At 34.8% G+C, this 21,984-nt stretch overlaps 1 protein-coding gene across 10 annotated transcripts in view; it reads left to right on the top strand.

Annotated features, from left to right (window-relative positions):
- LOC136845717 (glutamate receptor ionotropic, NMDA 2B-like) overlaps nt 1-21,984 on the top strand; it is a 1,021,158-nt gene that overhangs the window by 731,732 nt on the left and 267,442 nt on the right. For all 10 annotated transcript variants that reach the window (XM_067115918.1, XM_067115917.1, XM_067115915.1 and 7 more), the window contains exon 6: nt 2,516-2,699. In XM_067115918.1, coding sequence (XP_066972019.1) covers nt 2,516-2,699 — 184 coding nt within the window. The remainder of the gene's footprint in view (nt 1-2,515; nt 2,700-21,984) is intronic.

The following is a 21,984-nucleotide window of genomic DNA, read 5'->3' as shown; positions in this document are numbered from 1 at the left end:
TATTGTTAAGAGACATAAATACATGTACACACACATTATATATATATATATATATATATATATATATATATATATATATATATATATATATATATGTATATATGTATATATATATATATATATATATATATATATATATATATATATATATATATATATATATATATTTATGTTTATATATGTATATGTATATGTATAATAGATTTCATACACCTCTGGGATTTATTGATCACACTTACGAATTATAAATGAAATTTTAATAGCCTCAGTCACCCTGAACCTCTCTACTTCCGCACACACTTTTAGATCCGCTTATTAGTATAGGCCCAGACTTGCTTGAGAAGTAAACAGTGAACTTTTCACCTTCGGTGACAAGATTTGAACGCAAGCACAAAGGATCCAGCAAGAACGCACCATCATGTCATACTACGAAGACAGATAAAAGTCTAGTGTGCAGTCAATGTAAACATATACAGTATATCTTTCCAATTCAGAGCTTTTAATAAATGATATTAGGCTACTCATGATCATATTTTTCACATAATTTTTCCTTGAACTACGTTGTCCACGCACATACAACACACACACACATTTGTAGTTTGATGGTTGTGTATATATATATATATATATATATATATATATATATATATATATATATATATATATATATATATATATATATATATATATACATCATATATACAGTCGTATATATAGTCACAGCCATCAAGCTACAGATGTCATATAATTTCAAATTCGCTCTTTCCGAGGTAGAGCGAATAGAAATTAAATGACACATATAGGTGAATGATTGTGAATAAAGAATGTGATGACGTGATAAAAATTCATATATATATATATATATATATATATATATATATATATATATATATATATATATATATATATATATATATATATATATATATATGTATGTGTATATATATATATATATATATATATATATATATATATATATATATATATATATTTATATTTATGTTTATACACACACATTGTATCTGTGTGGACAACGTAGTTCAAGGAAAATTGATATATGTGCGTGTGTGTGCGTGAAAAGAGAGAGAGGGAAGAAAATATTTTAATGAAACCTATTGTTCTAATTCTGGGGGAAATGGTCTCAATTTCTTAAAAAAGGGATGAAATTTTACGTCCTTATCGACCTTTCCTTTATTTTCCCGACCTTTGGGAGCGAGGAGAAATTGCCGGCCACGCTGCCTAAGCACTGGAATTAGCTCTAACTGAAAAGAATCGAGCATGACGTGTATATCTGATGCGCTCCTCCGCGCCCTCCTTAACCTTCAGCGTAATCTTACAACAGCTATTTTTGTTGGTCGCGGAAAAAAAGATCAAGAGATGATTTCTTTTTTCCCCTAATTAGTATTACCCTCCGAGGGAAAGAATAATGAAGATTGGAGGAAAATCCCTGTGTTTTGAAGCTCTCATATCCCTTCGTTATCTCCGTTGAACGTTGGCCTCGCGCTAGTTTTTCTTCTCGAGTGTCTTGGAGATTCGGAGACTTAAAAGCTCACGTCTGCTGTTCTGTATGCATGGCGAGGAATGTCGTTGCTTGGCTAATTTAAAATTTACCTTTCTAAGAAAACGAGACTCCCCGTATATTACAGAGTTTTTTAATTCATTTATGTCAACGCCTATTCCCTTAATGGTTTTCAGTGTTACCTTATCAGTTTCCGGTAAACATTTTGAAATCAAGTTGAAATTCAGATGCCTTCCCCAGTCTAGCTTCGACACATCACAGTCAGCTAATAAATAGATATTTTATTCTATAATTCACTGCTGAGACTAACAAAAGCTGAATGGTATAGTTTTATTGGAGTGTCTAAATCCCTCTGATTTCTGAAATATAAACAAAATATCTCCTGCAGGTACAAACGACAGGATGACCACACGAGCGCGAGGTTCTATACACACACACACACACACACACACACACACACACACACACACACACACACACACACGTTTAACTTCCGATGTGAAACAAACAAATATAGTTTTATATATATATATATATATATATATATATATATATATATATATATATATATATATATATATATATATATATATGGAATTGTCAGGGGAAAGGTGGGAAGTCTATCCACTGGGCACCAGCCCTGTTTAACTTCAGTGTGAGGAAACAAACAAACGTTTGTTGAGTTTTAAGATAATATATATATACAGTATATATATATATATATAAAGTATATATGTGTGTGTTTGTTTGTGTGAATTTTTAGTGATAACGATTTTACAGGAATAAATTTCTTGAGGTAATATAAAAACATATTTTGGGTAAGATGGTAGATAAAATTAACATATTTATTTTCTCAATGTTGCTGGATCTTGCTATTCGATATGAAGCAGCACGCTTGGTGTAAGATATTTGTGAAGTATGGTTTAAATGAAATTAAGGTATTTCATAGAATGTGCTTTGAAATCTGATTGCAATTTGTTTCTCATTTCCCCTCAGGAGTCCACTTCGACACAAATGACGATGCGTTACAGGAGGCCATTTTCACCACCGTCAGGATATTCGGGTACGGCGTCATGAATTTCCTCAGCGACGCTCGTAACGAACACCTCAGCCTCCAGCCAAAACTCTCCTGCGAGAACCAGACCAATGCTCGATGGACACTTGGTGCTACCTTCTACAGGTATGGCGTGATCCTTACCCACGCACCCATTTTCAGTGCGTGTGGATTTTTGTAGAACTACAACCTACAGGTGTTCTACGACACTGAATGTTTCTGTGAATGCACTTTTGTATTTGTCTTGGAATTCGCGGTTTTTTATTTTTTTATTTGTGTGCGCAGTTTATTATCCTGAAATGAAGATTAACTTGCATGAAAAAAATTAAACAGGGTGAAGAAATCGATGTCGTAAACCTCTGCAGTAGTAAACCTGTGAAAATTTAGTGTTTCAGTCATCAGCGAAAAGTATAAGATAGAGAATTCTTTATCAATATCATACTATGTAAGTCAAATTAGTTTTCAAGGTAATTTTTGTTGAATTGCCCAAATTACATACAGCGCTAAGAAGGAGACATAGAATTGAAGGAAAGTGAATAGTAACCACAAAACACAACTCTCTGCTCTCTCGCACACATTACCAAACACACACACACACACAACAGTTTCATCACCCCCTTCTCTTTCTTGCTCTCAACTTCACACCCGCACAAACACACCCGCACTCTTCACCAATCCCTTCTCTCTCTCTCTCTCTCTCTCTCTCTCTCTCTCTCTCTCTCTCTCTCTCTCTCTCTCTCTCTCTCTCTCTTTCAGAATATTGTATTTGGTAATCTTGTTCAATAACGAAAAACTTTATGCTTCGCCAGCAATTTTTTTTTTTTTTTTACGAAACTTTCAATACTGCTGATGACTTTTTTTCGTTTGCCCTCCTTTTTACATTTGTGTAACTTTCACGAAAGGTTGCCGGTCTCTCTTGGCTATAATCCTTTTATTCATGTCGTTAATTAAGATTAAAACTCAAAATGATATTTATTGTAATACACACACACACACACACATATATATATATATATATATATATATATATATATATATATATATATATATATATATATATATATATATATATATATATATATATATATATATATATATATATATATGTATGCAGTATATATAACTGAAGCTTCACTGCAGGAATAACCACGTAATATAAAAGGTAAACAGAGAATATGACCACAAGGAATGGAAACAACTGAGTGCAAGATATTCTGCTTTTACTCTAAAGTATTTTCAAGCAATTGCTTCAAACTGCCTGAGGGTCAATGAAATATCTTTCACTCCGTTGTTTCAATTTTCATATGTATATATATATATATATATATATATATATATATATATATATATATATATATATATATAGAGAGAGAGAGAGAGAGAGAGAGAGAGAGAGAGAGAGAGAGAGAGAGAGAGAGAGAGAGAGAGAGAGAGATGTATAAAATCGTGCAGACAAACAAAACACTATGGAAATGTAGACATCACCAATAAGTAAGATTTATATATTTCCTTTCATTATTTCACTTATATATTATTTCCTTTCAGTATTTACGCAACAGAACCTTGAGATATAATGTTTTTCCGCTGGGTATAATTTCCTTCTATATATAGAAATAGTGATATTAAAATCGTGACTCAGCTGTTTCTCGTCCTTCGGTTTTCCTCGTTCGGTTATATGAAATGTATTGTTGTTGACATTTCCTTTTGCAGTCCAATGTCATGCTGCGAGATTTTATTTGGACAAAAATTGCTTTCCTCCTCCAGGTTTTGGGACAAATTGATAAGATTTATAGGAAGAAGCCTTTTCTAAAATGCGGCAAAATCGTAAAATCTGCTGCAGGTTCCTTTTGGTTATTTGAGATGTCTTTTTTATTCAAAAGAGTTTGAACTTTCCCAATTTCATAACGTTTTGGAGTCCAAGTATAGTTTATTGTTTCTCGGTTTCTCTGAAAACGTGAAAAATGGTATCCGATTATTACGTAGACATCTAGAAAAAGTCTTGAAAAACTAAACCAATTTCCTTTGATTTCTGAAAACATTTTTGTTTTAGACGTTTTGTTGGTTTCTGAAAACATTTTTGTTTTGGACGTATTGTTTGCTTCTTATTTATTTGTGTATGTAATATAGGCATATACGGAGCATTTATGATCACCATATATCTGTAGAAATCTGTGTGTTTTTGGCTTCATGTAAAGTAGCCAAAGGCCGGGTTAAATCTCCTGATATTCCCACTGAACTTTAGGAAGCATTTCACAGAGCCCATTTCCAGTGTTGGAGATTTAAAGAAAGGTCGAAATCCCTCAGACAAATGATACAAGTTGAGACTGATTCTTCTGAAGTTGCAAGGTGAAAAATAAAAAATAAAAAAAAAAGTTACTCGGTCCCATTATCAAGCACGTATTTTTCACGTGAGAACGCGATCTGTCAATTAATCTCGTTCACCGATTTCCATTTTATAGATCTCAGCTTAAACTCCCACCGGAAGTCCTGTAAACGGAACAACACTCATATTTTGCAGTAGGTCATACTCACAGGCAACCGATCCTTGTAATTGCATAATTATCTCCTTTAGTCCTAATTCTTTATTTATCCTTTTCTTTACTGTAAATCTGCATTTATATATACTTCTGGGTGCGTGTGGCGTTGAACCGGACCGAGGTATGTTGGCAATTGCTAGATTAACTCATACGAAGTGTACTATCTTAACTATGAACATTGTCATTTTTGTTATTTATTTTCCTCATATACCAGATATCAGTAGTTGAGTATATTTAAAAACCATTGCCTTTTTATCCTAAACCGTGTTATATAGTTTCATATTAAAGCATTATTCTGTCACTACTTTCTTCCAGCATATTCTTGTACACTGCAATGTTACTGCAATTTCTCAAGGCTTTCTGTTCCTTCATCTGAATTGCTTCTTCGGGAATATGTTTTGAGCGCTTTTGGACTTCACTGCTGCCATAACAGTTCGAACCGCTTCCCAGTATGTGAAATGACAGCGCCAATCACTAGAGGGGCTGTGGTGGGGTGCGCAGTTTATTTTTTGGTTAATATTCTCACAGACTTTGATGAGTCAAGAAACTATTTTTGAATAATTATTTCATTATGAACTATTTTTCACATTTATTTTTACCTTTTTCATTATAATATTTTAAAATATCAGAACTCATACTAAACATCTTGCACGATATCGTGTCCGTTACCTAAGTATCTTCAATTCTTCTCTTTATTGATTATTTGGTCTTAGTTCAGATATACCATTTCCAGTCTTCTTGCGGGTATTTAAAGTAGTTTATCCTCTATCTGTTCGTCTGACACAAACCTTTATTCACAAGTTTCCTTAATTCAGCTGCCAAAACTCCCTCTTCCATATACAGCTCATCCATCTCTCATCTTTTTCTTCGTCGTCTGCGTCTGCCTTGTATTTCGTTGCATAGCAGAATAAGCTCTCATGGATTATTCCTTTATCGTTCCATAAACCCACTTTTTTCGACCCATTACCTCCACTGAATGTGCCCATACAAAGAGATGCGATCTTATGGTGGTCGTTGCAAGGGGTACTTGATCACACAGATCGGACAGGGGAGTTTCCTTCTAGGATCTGTGACACGAAAGCAGGAGACAGACAGACAGACGGACTGACAGACAGACAGACAGACAGACAAAGACAGAGTTGGGTGGTCCACCTCACTGTTAGCTACGATATGAAGATTTCATAGGGTGTGGGAAAGATAGAAGGCAGTTGAGAAATTTGCAAGGGCAAATCTTGGGAGCTTACTCTCTTTTTTGTGCCATCTGTTTTTAATTCAGTAGCCATGATGATGGTCTGATTGGATGTTACACTGACTGAAGTCATTTTCATCATAACTTGTGTTAATTTCAAAAGTATATTCCCAAGATATGTAGATTTTTTCCTCATTATCCAAGAGAAATGATATTCCATATATTATTTGTCGATACGCAAAATTTTACAAAAAAGCATATACAGCTTTCTCTGATTTTGAATGTAGAGTGCTTTTCTTCACGATTTATCAAATTTGCAGCACCTTGATGCAACTTTTATTTATCGCATTTCGGTGCATTAGAATGAAAACATGTACTGTAATTCAAGATTTTGTACTCTAATTCTGAAATTAGCAACGGACAAAAAAGGTGAATGATATTTTAGATTTTCTTTTTATTCTCGAAATAGTAAAGTCTGTCTTATCGCTCGCTATTATATTCAAGGACTAATGCCGGGACTTTAATCTGAAATAACATCCATTCATCCACCGTATAGTAGTTGAAAGTTATTTTATAAAAGTCTTCCTTGCAGATCTTTCAAAACAGTAGTTGAAAGTTATTTTATAAAAGCCTTCCATGCAGATCTTTCAAAGTAGTTTGTTCTCTTCCTGCTCATCTGCGAAGGCTTTCATGCCATTCTGCCCTCCCTGAACTGACGCAATGCACAAGTTTTCTGAACTAGCTGCCAAAAAACTTTCCTGCACCCACAGTTCATTCCTCCACCCCCACCCCCACCCCCTTCCATTCCTCCATCCTTTGCATCATCTCTGGTGTCCATCTTACATTTCGTCTTCTTCATATCCCGTTTCTGAAGGTTGCTTTCGAGAACCAGCTAACGTAGATTATTTATTTCCCTTTCAAAGACATTTCTGGACCAATCCTTTCTGTGCTGATCCATTTATTGGGCCTGTATCAAAGGATTCGTTCCTGTGGTGGTCGTTGCATGGGGAATTCGCTCTGATTGATCGGGGAGGAGAATTTCCTTCTTAGGAAATGTGACATAAAGCAGAGAGAGAGAAGAGAGAGAGAGATTGTAGTCTATTTCAGTGGCAAAATCAGTATGAAGATTTCGTAGGTGTCTGGTAGAGGTCAGCTGAGAAAATGAAAAATTTAAGTCTTACATTTCTTTTCTTAGGAACTCGGCGAAAGTCAAAAATATTTTCCTTTTTGCAGCAGCGTGTAGAAGGGCTGTATGTTTCAAAGATGTACGATTAATTCATTATCAAAAGCAATGTGCTTATATATAAGATCCCGTTTTGTTAGCCTTAGCCTGGTGTTAATAGGAGCAGTTTATTCACTCTTTGACAAGTGGACTTTGTCGATTTCTCTTTACTTTCATTATGGAAATCCTTATTGCTAATCCCTTTATTAAAATATTTTGCTCTGTAATGCAATATCCTCCATCAGAAAGGTTCCTTGAGATGAAAAACGAACTTGGTACTTTATGCTGAGTTCTTGAAGTACTTGCTTCTCCATTTTCTTTATTATTTTCAGTAAATGACTCTTTATTTCACCCTAGTCATAATATCGCTAGTTATTATTTCATTCCTAAACACTATCCAACCATCCATTTACTCTTCCATGATTCTTCCATGCATTTATGCATCCATCCATCCAACAGTAGTTAAAAGTTATTATTCCCGGTGTTCTTTTGCAGACATCTGAAAGTAATGTGTTCGTTCTCCTTACGTCCGGAAATCCTTAAATTGACACAATCCTTTACAGACAGGTTTCCCTGACTCAGCTGCCGAAAGCCTCTCTGGCATCCACATGATCTCGCCCCTTTTCATCCCTCCACATTTTGCATCGTCTTCGGCGTCCCCTTTATATTTCGTCCTCCTGGCGAGCCCTCCTTGAAGACTGCAATCGAGAGTCAGCTCACGTAGATTATTTCGTTGTTTTCTCTCTCAACCCGTTTTCGAGAAATTCCCGTAGATGCTGTTCCATTGACTGGGGTCGTAAAATAGGACTCGGGTCTATAGCGGTACTTGCAAGCGGGATTTGCTCACATTGATCGGCGGCAGAAATATCCTTCCTTCTTTTGAGAGAGCGAGAGCGAGAGAGAGATTGGGGTTGTCTTTCGAAGTGTTAGAAAATTGTAGATATATCGTAGGTTATGATTATAATATAAAATTTAGGCTATCAAACCAAATGCTGTGGCACTTCCAGCCATTCAGCGCTTAAGACATGAAAAAAGGGAGTTGGAGTTGTTGGACAGCAGATGCGATGAGGTACAAGACTCGAAAGGTGAAATTGGAATAAAACCCAACAGTTGCATTAAGGATTAACAGTTAGAGAGGTTGGGCAGCAAGAGGAAGAAAAGACCGTCATCATGGCTGCTGAATTAAAAACAAAAGGCACAAAAACAGAGAAAACTCCCAAGATTTACCCTTGTTAGGGGCCAAAAGGAACGCAGTAAACGCCTGACAGTGATACCTACAGTGGATTCCATAGGTAAAAAAGAAAGAAAACAAAAGCCAGAACTGGGAAACTACTGGGAGGTCATGAGTCAGAATTACTGCTTTATAAATTCAGACAGATATGCAGTTCTCTTCGGCAGTCAGAAGCAGGGACTACTATTTGTTCACTTACGATGGATTTTTTTTTATTAACTCTTGCTTCTGTTACACTTTATATTTCAAGAGCTTAATTAAAGTCGATAGACAGGATAATCATCTTTTTATATATTCCCTAAGAATCGCAGTTAGACCATAGATATTCTTATTTTTACTTATACTTGTTCCACCATACTTTTGACTTGCTTAGTGTAATTTTTTTCTATTTCATATTCCTTGATTTCTGTACAGTTTTTATATTGCATTTCTTTAACCAAGTTGTAAATTTCCTAGCCTACGCTCGCTCTGCGTCTGGCTTTATCGTCGTCAAATGCTGGTGATCCATTCGCACTCAGTATTAATAGGGCCTCTCTCCTAGTTCCCATAATAAACAGTATACCTTTTTCTTTTCCCCTTCTTACATATTTACTTGGTGTTTTTTTTTTTACTTACTCTCCTTTTTCTCACTTTGAACTCGCAATGTAAGACGTCGAGATATACTAGAAATCATAATCAGTTTAGTGCCTCTGATGCATAATTATAACTACATTAAATTATAATTGTTTCAAGCTGTTCAAATGATTCCTAGGTATGTATGCAATTATGAATTCATATGAGCAATCACGAAGATTGTTTTATATATTCTCCGGAACATTTATAGTAATATAGTGTAAAGGAATGTTTCCCTTATACATTTTCTTTTATTAGGCATTTTTATATATACGCATATACTGTTTATATATATATATATATATATATATATATATATATATATATATATATATATATATATATATGTATATATATATGTATGTATGTATGTATGTATGTATGTATATATATAGTGTGTGTGTGTGTGTGTGTGTATATATATTATACACTTTACTGGTCACTTTACTAGATACGGAGGTAATTGCAATAAACATTTTGCCCTCTGAATTTCTCGAATTCTTCACATTTCTTGGATATGCTTGTTACTACAAAGACTAAGATCCAAATGGAAGAATATGAAGAAATTCTGACGTCCGTAGCAGGATTCGAACCTGCAACCAGGGCCACGGTATCATCGTTCCTGTTGTCCGGTCGATAATGTGATTTTGTTTAAGATACTCTGGATGTAGGTTCAAATCCTTGTATGGACGCCAGAATTTCGTCATGTTCTCCCGTCTGGATCTTAGGATTCGTAGTAACAAACGTATAGAAAAGTGTAAAGAATTCTAGAAGTTAAGAGGGCATTATAGTTATTATAATTACACACATTATATATGTATATATATATATATATATATATATATATATATATATATATATATATATATATATATATATATATATATATATATATATATATATATATATATATATATATTCATATATATATATATATACTGTATGCATATGTGTGCTCATGTATGCATAAAAATCGAAGTAAGTGCAGATAATTAAGACATTATTGGCATATTATAAATATATTCCCATGTCGTAAACATAGGCACATTTACTGTTTCTTATTCTGGAATACAATATATTTCCCGGTAAAAATATATTACCAAAAAGGAAACCCTTGTGTGAGGAGATCCCTATAACTTTCCTTCTCAGCCATCCTTTCGCTCTTTATTCTTATCGGATATTTTTACGGGCCATAGCTGTGACCTATAAGCCTTAGGCCTCTTCTCTGGCTGCTACTTTGAGGATTATTGGGTCCTAGCCTTAGTGCTTATATCACATATCTTCTTCGTTTCTCCTTTTTTTCTTTCTTCTTCCGGGGGTCGGTAGGAAGCTTTTATCGAGGAGGGCTCTTGAAAGCAAGGCCTCTTTTCTTTCTTCCATATATTGGTGTTTTTTCTCAAGGCCGTGGAAATTCTTAAAAGATATTTACATATTTTTCAAGATTGGTGGTAGAGTTCGCATGATATTTATTTTTCTGCTTTTTACATTCGTGTGTCAAGATGAGCAGAAAGGGATCCTCCAAACTGCAGCCACTGCTTCCTGGCGGTTATTTTTCGATTTCCTATTCTTGTGCTTTGTTTTCTCATAATGAAACAGTAGAAATTACTGACGTTCTTCCCGCGGTGTTAAACGACTCTCATTTTCTGTCCCCGTCTTTGTGCTTGTTTTGTTTTTAGTCTGGGCTGGACAAGGGCATTGGGCTCCCGGTCATCGGCCCCGTTTCCACGAAGAAGTTGATGCGTTTTTTCTTTCCTTTTAGCATTTATCAAATTAATAAGAATTCATATCTCTATTCTACTATGAAGTAAAATCACCAAAATAGCAGGTGAATATTAGCTTTCCACTCGTCATATATGTTATGGTATGTGCACTGTGATATGCGTTTATGGTTTGTCAAGTAGGGGAAAAAAAAGAGACTGTGAACAGACTAAAATAAGTAAGTTTTGTATTTAAGCCTGGCTACTTCCCGAGTGTATACTTAACGGTATATATACATGTTTGATTTAAATCACGAAAAATTAAAAAGGTGGTGATTATACGAATAAAGTTACAGCCACGAAGGAAAACTGAAAAACTGGAGATGCTAAATACTTTCGTCTTATTACCAAGACATGGTCACAGCAACTAAAGATGTACAGAGACAAGAGTCTATATATCTGTATGTATATGTATATGTATATATATATATATATATATATATATATATATATATATATATATATATATATATATATATATATATATATACACAGTATATACCGTTAAGTATGCATTTCCAATCGGGAAGTAGTCAGGTTTAAATACAAAACTTATTTTAGTCTGTTCACAGTTTCATTTTTTTTTTTTTTTACATGACAAACTATAAACGCATATCACAATACACACACACACATACATGTATGTATATGTATGTGTGTGTATAATATATATATATATATATATATATATATATATATATATAGACTCTTATCTATTATATATATCTTTGGTTATATATATATGTATTATATAATAAGTATATAAGACTCTTGTCTCTGCATCTCCAGTTTTGTGACCATGTCTTGATAATAAGTGGCTGCATCTCCAGTTTTTTCAATATATGGCTATATATTTGTTATATATATATATATATATATATATATATATATATATATATATATATATATATATATATATATATATATGTGTGTGTGCATATGTGTGTGTGTGTATAATATACACACATACACATACATATATATAATTTCTGTCATATACACCGTAACATTTTTTGTATTCACAAACAGTAAGCTACAAAGGTCGTTTCATGGCAAATTCATTCAGCATTCACGGAAGGGGAATTTATAAGTGATAAGCTATCTGTCACCAATGGGACTCGAACCATGGAATGGTTGGGGAGACGACTTTTCAGTGACGCTAGTCATTTGGCTGTCAGTAGTACGCAATGATGTGACTTGCCTATACATCCTTACGAATGTAGGCTTTACTGAAAGGATTTTTTTTTTGTAATTATGGTGGACAACGCAAACATTATGAAACTAAAAATGATTTCCAAATAATATTTTCATCCTTACAATGGCTCAAACAATCAACTTAGTTTGCTTTCTTCGACTATGCCAATAACCCTCCTTCGTAAAGGACGCTAATGTTCTTAAACGGCAACGAATATTTCAGCAAAGCCAATGGGAGAATCAGGGATATGAACCTAGGTTTAATACTGCTGTTGCAGCAAACGAACTTACCCACAATCCTCTAGCCTGGAGTTCATACTAGAAAGTGAAGAATTTTCTTCACCGTGACATACCATCAGCCGATTTTTGCCATGACGGGACATCGTTAATTCGTATATTAGTGTCATAATACAATGAAAATATAAAACAGTAGACAAAATGTACTTCTTATAGCATTTGCAGTTACGACTTTACGTCACTTTAAGGGGCTTTACCAATTTTAAGGGGTACGAGGATCTTGCACTTGCTAATGCTTTCAACAACAAGGGACGTGTAAGATTCTTACCACTGCCAAAGCCATGAAATCAAGAACAACACATTGCTTTTCCAAATTTTATACTTTAAGATCAGAATTTCCTCAAAGCTGTTGCAACTTTGGTGTAAAATACCTCATAATTCTGAGTTTATTGCCATTATCACAGTCTGCGAAAGTTACAAGTTTTATGCTTAATGTTTATGTGTAATAACGATCAGCCAACGTACTCAGAGCCCTAAGATTGCAGGAGACGCGTTGCAAACCCTGCCTTGTAGCTTTTACATTTTGGCTTTCTTTCATGAATGTCATTACATTGGAAATTAACCCTTACCACTTACAAAAATGAACGTGTCCTTCGCAGGGGTTCTAACAGATTTCGAGGTCAAAATCTTTTTAAATCCACCGTGAATCTCTTCTCACACCAGTGGATCAGGAATTTCATTTAGCTCTCCTGGCATGTATGCATAGCCATCCATTATACAAGTTCGAAGATCTCCGCAGTATACTAACCTGTCTATTCTTTGATGATTAATCTGGATATCCGAGGTTCACAATTATTTGTACTTCTCACTGTTCATGCTTACAATTTGTAACACACTTCATCTTTCCAATAAAACCATTTTCCCATGTTCCTATAGTAGATGAACATAGTGTTGAAATTTACAAATATCCAGGTATTTTTTTATCACACTCAGCTATCACCCACATTACTATCCTGACTTGAAAATCTTTGTTGTTCACAGTTTGGAAAACTATAAAAATGTTTGAAACCAGATAAACATTCAAGTTAACATACTTGGAAACACTTTCCCGAGAGGGTCATATTCCTTTTCCAATTTCAGTGATACAATTGTTTATTTATTTATTTCTGGACTGTGCTGTGCTGAAGGAGGTCTCTTTTTTCATATTTCACTAGATATTCCTCTTCAACAAATTTTTATCAAAATATCTATACACAGATGATATTTATGCACATCATATACTGAACAAGCGTACATGTACACAGGTAAATTAAATATGAAGCAAAATTGTGTAAGTTACATGTCACATAATATCCCCGGTTTTATGTACTCTCTCTCTCTCTCTCTCTCTCTCTCTCTCTCTCTCTCTCTCTCTCTCTCTCTCTCTCTCTCTCTCTCTCTCTCTCTCAATATTAGATATATCTATATATGTATTTATATATATATATATATATATATATATATATATATATATATATACATATATATGTGTGTATATATGTGTGTGTGTGTGTGTGTGTGTGTTTGTGTGTGTGTGTGTATGTACATAATATATTCTGGCCTCTGACAAGTAAATAAGCGACAGAAGTTGCAATGCAGTACATGGACATTTTCCTTCTCTTTGGTGTCCCAGCCATACTTCAAAGCCACAATGGCTCAGAGTCAATATGACACGTGATCACTGAATTGACAGGTGCTTGATCAAATCTCATCATTGTTTATGGTAAACCACTTCATCCTCAAAATCAACTCTATGAAGAGTGAGCTAACGGTGATTTGAAGGACAGGATACCAGACTGGAATGCAGGCGTCAATTCCATGCAATTTTAGAAGAACGTGTGCTCACCATTCGGAAATAAAGTGTTCCCATACTCTGCTTTGTTTGGTGGTGAAGCTCGTGTTGGCTTAACTTCATGTTTGCAATAAAAAAAAAAAATCATCTCCAGAATAGAGAGTGAAAATGATCTGGCTGCCATTGGGAACTCTTTTCCAAAGACAGACACTTGTCATGCCTAATCAGTCAAGTGCTGTCAACGATTCTGTTGCTGTGACTGATTTTACATTTGCTGAGGTCAAGATTATTCTCCTAGAATGTGTCCTTTTAGCGATGCAGCTAACCAGGGTGAAAGCGGAGCTGATTCTGTGACGGCTAATAGCAGTTTTGTCACAGAGGGTTGAAGAAAGTATGTCTGCCCACATAGCACAGATAACGGAATGGTCTTAATCTGTAAGCTGGTGAACTAGGAGAAAATGTTGCCATGCTCAATCCAGCAGTGGAATGTGATAGGGGAGACCCATGTAATATTCTTAGTATTAGTACTACAAGAGATCTAGGAACAGATTCGTACAACGTTGCTGTCAAGGCTGGCGTTTTATGCAACCAGTACCCAAAAAATCATTTTAGATATGTGCAGTCATTGACTTATGAGAGAGCTAGATGTTAACTTGGAACAGACTTTGTCTTTGTGGTCAGCTGTCGTCGTCTGGGCAGCTTCAGGCGGACAGGATTTGAAAAAGGGCAGTTGCAGTGACCTAAACCGTGCCAGAGAAGCTGGATAAATGCTTCAAGGCTAAACCAAAAAGAAATTCACATTGCCATACTTGTTTTTAAAAATGAATAAATCGGGTGACTGTTTTCATGCTCTGATTGTACTCCAATTTTGATTATTTTAATTACTGAATAGTAAATGAACCCCCTGCGTAGAAAACTTCCACAACAATAGCCGCTTCATGAGCATACGGAGAAGGATCATTTGTGTCCATTAAAATTAAATTGTTTGGGAAAAGAGCATTTTACAGTAGCTGCTGAGATAACCTTAGAATTGCCTAATAAAAGATAAACTGAATCGCTCGTTTCATTCACCTACGCAAATGGTTCATCAAGAGCCTTTACACCCCATTTACCAACAAACGCAAAATGCCACACACATGCATTTGTCACACGCCGTCATATTTAAAGGTTATTGTTTCTACACTTGTGGAAACAATTCCAACAAATATTTTTATTTTCGGAACCTCCCTCCCCCCCACCACAGACTTCAACGAACTGTTATCCCTCGTATCCTCCACACGGTCAATCATATCAATTCTTTATCACATTTTTTTCTTCTCTTCTCTCCTTGCGGTAACTCATTACTTAAGTCATATTGTCGCAAGGATATTAACGTTCACTTCATTTAACTACAGAAGACCAACTCTTCTTTTATATTACCATCACTGCTTCACAGGGGCACGGTTCACTGGCTTCCTTCTTCCATATCTATCTATATTTGTTCATCTCCTCTGAAGAACTTCAGAGAACCGTCTGCTTTCGTTTGCGCCATGCCTGCGTTATTTAGCAGAGCAAGTTATAAGGCTCATTCAGCCAAGCTTATTACATTCCTCCTTCCCCCTGAAGATTTTGGTCTAGCTTTCTGTGGCTGCCGACAACACAGCAAGAGCTTCCCTCTCAATTTCTGGGGAATCATCAGTCAGTTTCAAACTCACCCACACTTGCTCCTTGTAGTCAAAGATTTTCATCAGCGTTCTTCTTCTCCTGTTTATTCATATTAAGGCGCTAAACCCTCTGTTTACCCTTTTCATTCACCTCTCAGACACTTTCTGTAACTCTTATCCGTTCTAATATGTTTCATTCGTCTGGCAGGTCTTCTCCTGAATGCAGTTATCCGGATGCAATTATCATAACATGGTCGATTTTCATTTCATTGTTCTGTATATTCTACCGCATCATTATTTGACTCTTTCTGATTAAATTTAGTTCATTTTTCCTCAATGTTTTGAGTTCTTGTGTTACTTCAGTTTGACTCGGAGTGATCACAGAGTTCAAATTACAGCATGGGTCTAAAACTTATTTACAACTTATTTTCCCAACCCCTGGTGCTAAAGTATATTATTCCATGACGTAGCACGTGTTGCTTAGTTAGCTACTGATTCGATCTTACTATTATCAAGCCTTTGTGTTCTATCCTTGCTTTGATTTTCTCGTTTTCAATTAACAGGAAGCGGGCTTACAGCTTCGTTTGGTTTTCAGACTCACGGTTTTTTTTACGTATATTATTGTTCTTTAACTCAGTAGCCATGGGGTAAGTAAGGACATTAGGTTGCCTATTTTATCCTTTACGTGTGAAATATAAATATATATATATATATATATATATATATATATATATATATATATATATATATATATATATATGTATATATATATATATATATATATATATATATATATATATATATATATATATATATATATATATATATACACACAAATAAAGTCTACTGGTCACTTTTTACTAGATACGTATTTAATTGTAATAACCAGAATGTCCTCTTAACTTCTCATTTTTGGATATGCTTGATACCACAAAGCTTAGATCCAAATGCAAGAATATGAAGCAATTCCGATGTCCGAAGTAGGATGCGAGCTTGGACATCAGAATTACATCATATTCCTGGATTTGGATCTAAGGCTTTGTAGTGTGGAGAGGTCAAGCAGTTAAGATTATTACATTACCTTACCTTTTCCTCTTTTAGAGTGATTTGCCCCCAGAAGATATTGCCTTATCAGTACCTAGCGAGTAGTCTGGGACAAGGTAGCCATCCCAGAGTCCTGACCAAGGAAATTCAAGGGGCTTATGTCATGATAGTGTCTGCATTTCATGGTGGTCATTCAAGATCTGGCTCTGCGTACGACCAAGCTTTCTGTGAATATGTTACTATTCAGATGTACAAAAACACGTTCAGTATTCTAAATAGACATAATGGCTTAAGACTTGAATCCGAGGTTGGAGTAAATTAACGGTATCCTTACTTCTCCTTGCTACGCTTAGGTTCAAATCCTTCCAGTAAAGGACGAGCTTCTTTCTGTGCTAGAAGTGTTAACCATGCGCAAAAACTGCAGAGTGCGAGTGTTTAAGAAGTCGATGTGGAGATATGAAATACACAGAATCACTGATGCAAACTATGTATGTACGCACACACACAAAACATATATATATATATATATATATATATATATATATATATATATATATATATATATATATATATATATATATATATATATATATATATATATATATATGTGTGTGTGTGTGTGTGTGTGTATATGTGTGTGTGTATATATATATATATATATATATATATATATATATATATATATATATATATATATATATAATATTTTAATGTGTGTGGGAAACGCTTATTTCAATAGTACATTAATTATTAATATATAGAGCTTACCACTGATGACCCAATATTTTTTTTGATAGCTGAAAACAAAATAATTATTATTCCTAAGGGATTAAAGTGGTTTGGTTAAAACTGTCCATATGTAGAATTTTATTCCATCGAGCAAGCTTGCTGATGGGTATCAGATGGAAATCTGATTTTATTTGTAAATGAATTTTTCGTAATTTTGGCAGAACACAGAAATGTATTCTAAATATAGTTAGCAAATGAAACAAACGCACTACATTCACAACTTATTATTAATCACGATGGCAGTTTCACTATATAAATTCAGATGAAAAGGACATATAATTCCGATACAGAGAAGCTATATGGCAGCATCACTAAATCTAGACAGAGAAAAGAATGTCCATTAATCGGCGCTGTCTTTTTCTAAATGAAATTATCACAGGCAACAGAAAAACAGTATCCACTAACGAACGTGGAAGCACTCGTATGTAAAAGATTTAGACAAATAGGAGGTGACAAGAAGAAAATAGGATTCCTGGAGGGATTCAGAGCAATTACGCCTAAGCTCCCTATTTCTATGGCTTTCCAAAAACTCATAAAGATGTTATTCCCCTCAGGGCCGCTCTATCAAGCGTTGGATTTTTATGTGTACAATTATTCCTAGCGGGAAGGCATCTCTTCCCTCGTCCATAAAGTGTGAGGAAATTAAAAGAAATAAAAGGAAAAGCTCCCTGGCCCCGTAGGGAGGTAGTGTCGTCAGTGCACCTCTTGCGGTGTACTGTAGGCATTACCTGAGGTTCTTTGCAGCATGCCTTCGGCCCCCAGCTCCAACCTCTTTCGTTACTTTTACTGTACCTCCTTTCATATTCTCTTTCTTCCATCTTACTTTCTACCCTCTTCTAAGTTGATTCATAGTGCAAATGAGGGGTTTTCCTCCTGTTACACCTTTCAAACTTTTACTGTCAATTTCCGTTTCAGCGGTGAATGACCTCATAGGTCCCAGTGCTTGGCCCCTGGCCTAAATTCTGTATTCAGTTCAAAGGCTCACTGAGGAATGAGGTGGTGAGCCTGCTTGTTTCTTTCATTAATTGTTTGATGCTTTTTTTGTATGCTATCATATAAGTTTTAATGGTACACATCCCCATAAAATACTTTTTTTTTAATGTAGCTCATCGCCACTTGGCCGTACCATTCCTCAGTTAACACACTTAAATAATTGATAATACTTGATGTTGCTTAAGGGTTCGTCCATACTGCAGTAAAACGTGCCATAAGCACACGTCGGTAAGTTACCTCACACACGTCAGAAACAGCCTGAATACAAGTCAACATCTTATTGATAACCCTAACGAGTAATCAGTTCTCCTCTTACGCTCGTACGCATATTTTCAAGCTGTTGTGATATGATTCCATAAATTGCCTAAGTGTGTTTATGATGCTCTACTGTAGTATGGACGCACCCAAAGACTTCTGAGAGCCATTTTTCACAGCGCTCAGCTAGTTTATCATGGAATACGACGGGAAAGTGAAGTTTTAAAGTCTCCTGAATATTATGTTATTTAATATTACATGCTTCAGAATCTTACGGCTTTGTAGTGACAAGCATATCCAAAAATGCGCGAAGAATTCGAGAAGTTAAGAGGGCATTGTGGCTATTACAATTACATACACACACACACACACACACACACACATATACATATATATATATATATATATATATATATATATATATATATATATATATATATATATATATATATATATATATATATGTATATGTATGTACGGTTTATTTTGAGTATTTTGTTAGAATTTTATTTATAATTCATAAAAAGGAGAGCTTTGTCGGTTGAGCATTAGAGGATTATAGAGATAAATGAGAGCACTTTGGTGTTTTTCAAAACATCACATCTCACCGAGTCTCTTGGCGTGCGCGTTTTTTATGGTTTATGATTTTGATCTCGTGATTCAAGTTATACTTCGACTAATAATTAGTTTTTTCTGTTATTCACATATGCACTTCAGGATTTGTATTATTGATAGTAATTAGTAGAAGCAGCAGCAATAAAAACCATCGAGACTCATGAGCATTTATTTCTTAGATAATGATGGTTTTATCGAACTTAGAGATGATGACCTGCTTCTGGACTCAATGGGAGAAAGGGAGTTTTGTAAAAAAATTCCACGGGAACAATATCGCAGTTTTCAATAAAAGGAAACTGTCATACAAACAAAATAATAATAATAATAATAATAATAATAATAATAATAATAATAATAATAATAGAGAAGAAGAAAGATGAAGTGGTATCGGATATCCATGTATTTTTTCATACCATAAAAGTATCAACTCTTTTACATTGCATCTTATTCAAAGGCATGCTTTTCTACTTGCGCATTTACTTATTTTCTAAACTCCCGAAACATACGTTGAGAATGAAAAAGCAATCTGTTTAAATCAACAAAAGGTAGGTAAGGCTCATATTGATATACTTTTTAAGCTGCAGTGGGTCTCCTGTGTTGCACAAAAATATATTTTTTAATTTCCACTCGTTCACCTTTAGTATACACTTGGAGTTACTTCAAATTTTCTCTTTCCTTTTTTTCCCTCTTTTTTCACTTGTCCTAGTAATTGGTAGAGGGCGTTAACATGAAGACTTTTTTTTTTTAACCAGGCCTGTACTTGGATCATAATTATGCAACAATTTTTTTTTATTTTGATCATTTTTCCGATATTCCGGTGTATATGTAATAGTGAGAGAGAGAGAGAGAGAGAGAGAGAGAGAGAGAGAGAGAGCATAAATTATAGCCGTATGACTGCCTCCATGTCTGTGTTATGTAAAAGCCTACGCATAGGAGACGTTATCCATGTTATAATGACAAGTTCTTAATGGAGTAGGGTGTTTAAGAATATATGAGATCAATGTAGCCAATGTTTTGATGAATCAGTGAGATAGTTGTATTCAAACTGATTCATGATGCTCCAGCACACTCTGCTTTAATACCTCCGTGTTTCGTGTTGGTAGAGTTAACGACTGCTTATTGGTAATGGCCATGAATGAGTGAAACTAATCATTTCAATCTTTTTCATAGTTGAACTTCTAACTACGAAAAAAATTTTGCTATTGTTTTTTGCAGAAATAATTTTGGGATTTTTAATTTTCAGCAAATATTTACAAATCTGTTATCTCTCAGAGAAAACCTTTTCTCAAATGAATCAACATGCGGTAGAGGAGACATAAAAAACACACACACACACACACACATAACCAAGTAATCCCAGCTATATTTATTATGTAAACCGCTTTACGGGAGAGATTTTAATATAATAATAATAATAATAATAATAATAATAATAATAATAACAACTTAACCTTTAAGACAGAGATCACCATCATTTGATGCTGCTCATGCATAAATATATATAATATAAATATAGGTGATAATAATCCTCATGCAATGTTGAGATGAGATTCGTTGTTTAGGAAGAGCTGTGGGGTAAGTGCTATTGCTAGAAATAGAGTAAATATTCCTAATCGGAGGGATGTTTGCATCTTCATTATTTATCCTTTCATTAGGCCTTGAGGTACCGTAATGGTAAACAAAAAGATGCCAATGAAGATAATATAGAAGTCTTTACTGGAAAGAAAACTTGGATCCGTAATTGGTGTTTTCATACGACAGGACTGATAATCCCCAGGAACTCTTTTTAATTTTGCAAAAAAGTATACCTTAGTTTAACCAGACCACTGAGCTGATTAACAGCTCTCCTAGGGTTGGCCTGAATGATTAGATTTATTTTACGTGGCTAAGAACCAGTTGGTTACCCAGCAACGGGACCTACAGCTTTTTGTGGAATCAGAATCATATTATAGCGAGAAATGAATTTCTATCACCAGAAATAAATTCCTCTAATTCTTCATTGGCCGGTCGGAGAATCGAACGCGGGGTCAGCTGAGTGCTAGCTGAGAACGGTACTGACCCGTCCAATGAAGTCCTTTAATTTTGCGAAGACGATCACATAATTCAGCGATTGATGATGACTTAGCCTACATAGCAAACATTTGTGGCTGCCAAGGCATCTAAACAGAAATTATGTTCATCGCACTGTGATTTGAAGTGATGAAGTAGACAAGAGTCTATAAGGAATAGTCAGTGCTCGCGCATATTTTCTCTGCAATACCA

The sequence above is a fragment of the Macrobrachium rosenbergii genome, chromosome 14 (genome assembly GCF_040412425.1).
Source record: "Macrobrachium rosenbergii isolate ZJJX-2024 chromosome 14, ASM4041242v1, whole genome shotgun sequence".
Lineage (NCBI taxonomy): Eukaryota > Metazoa > Arthropoda > Malacostraca > Decapoda > Palaemonidae > Macrobrachium > Macrobrachium rosenbergii.
The sequence above is the reverse complement of the archived record's forward strand: the minus strand, read 5'-3'. Positions and strand labels throughout refer to the sequence as shown.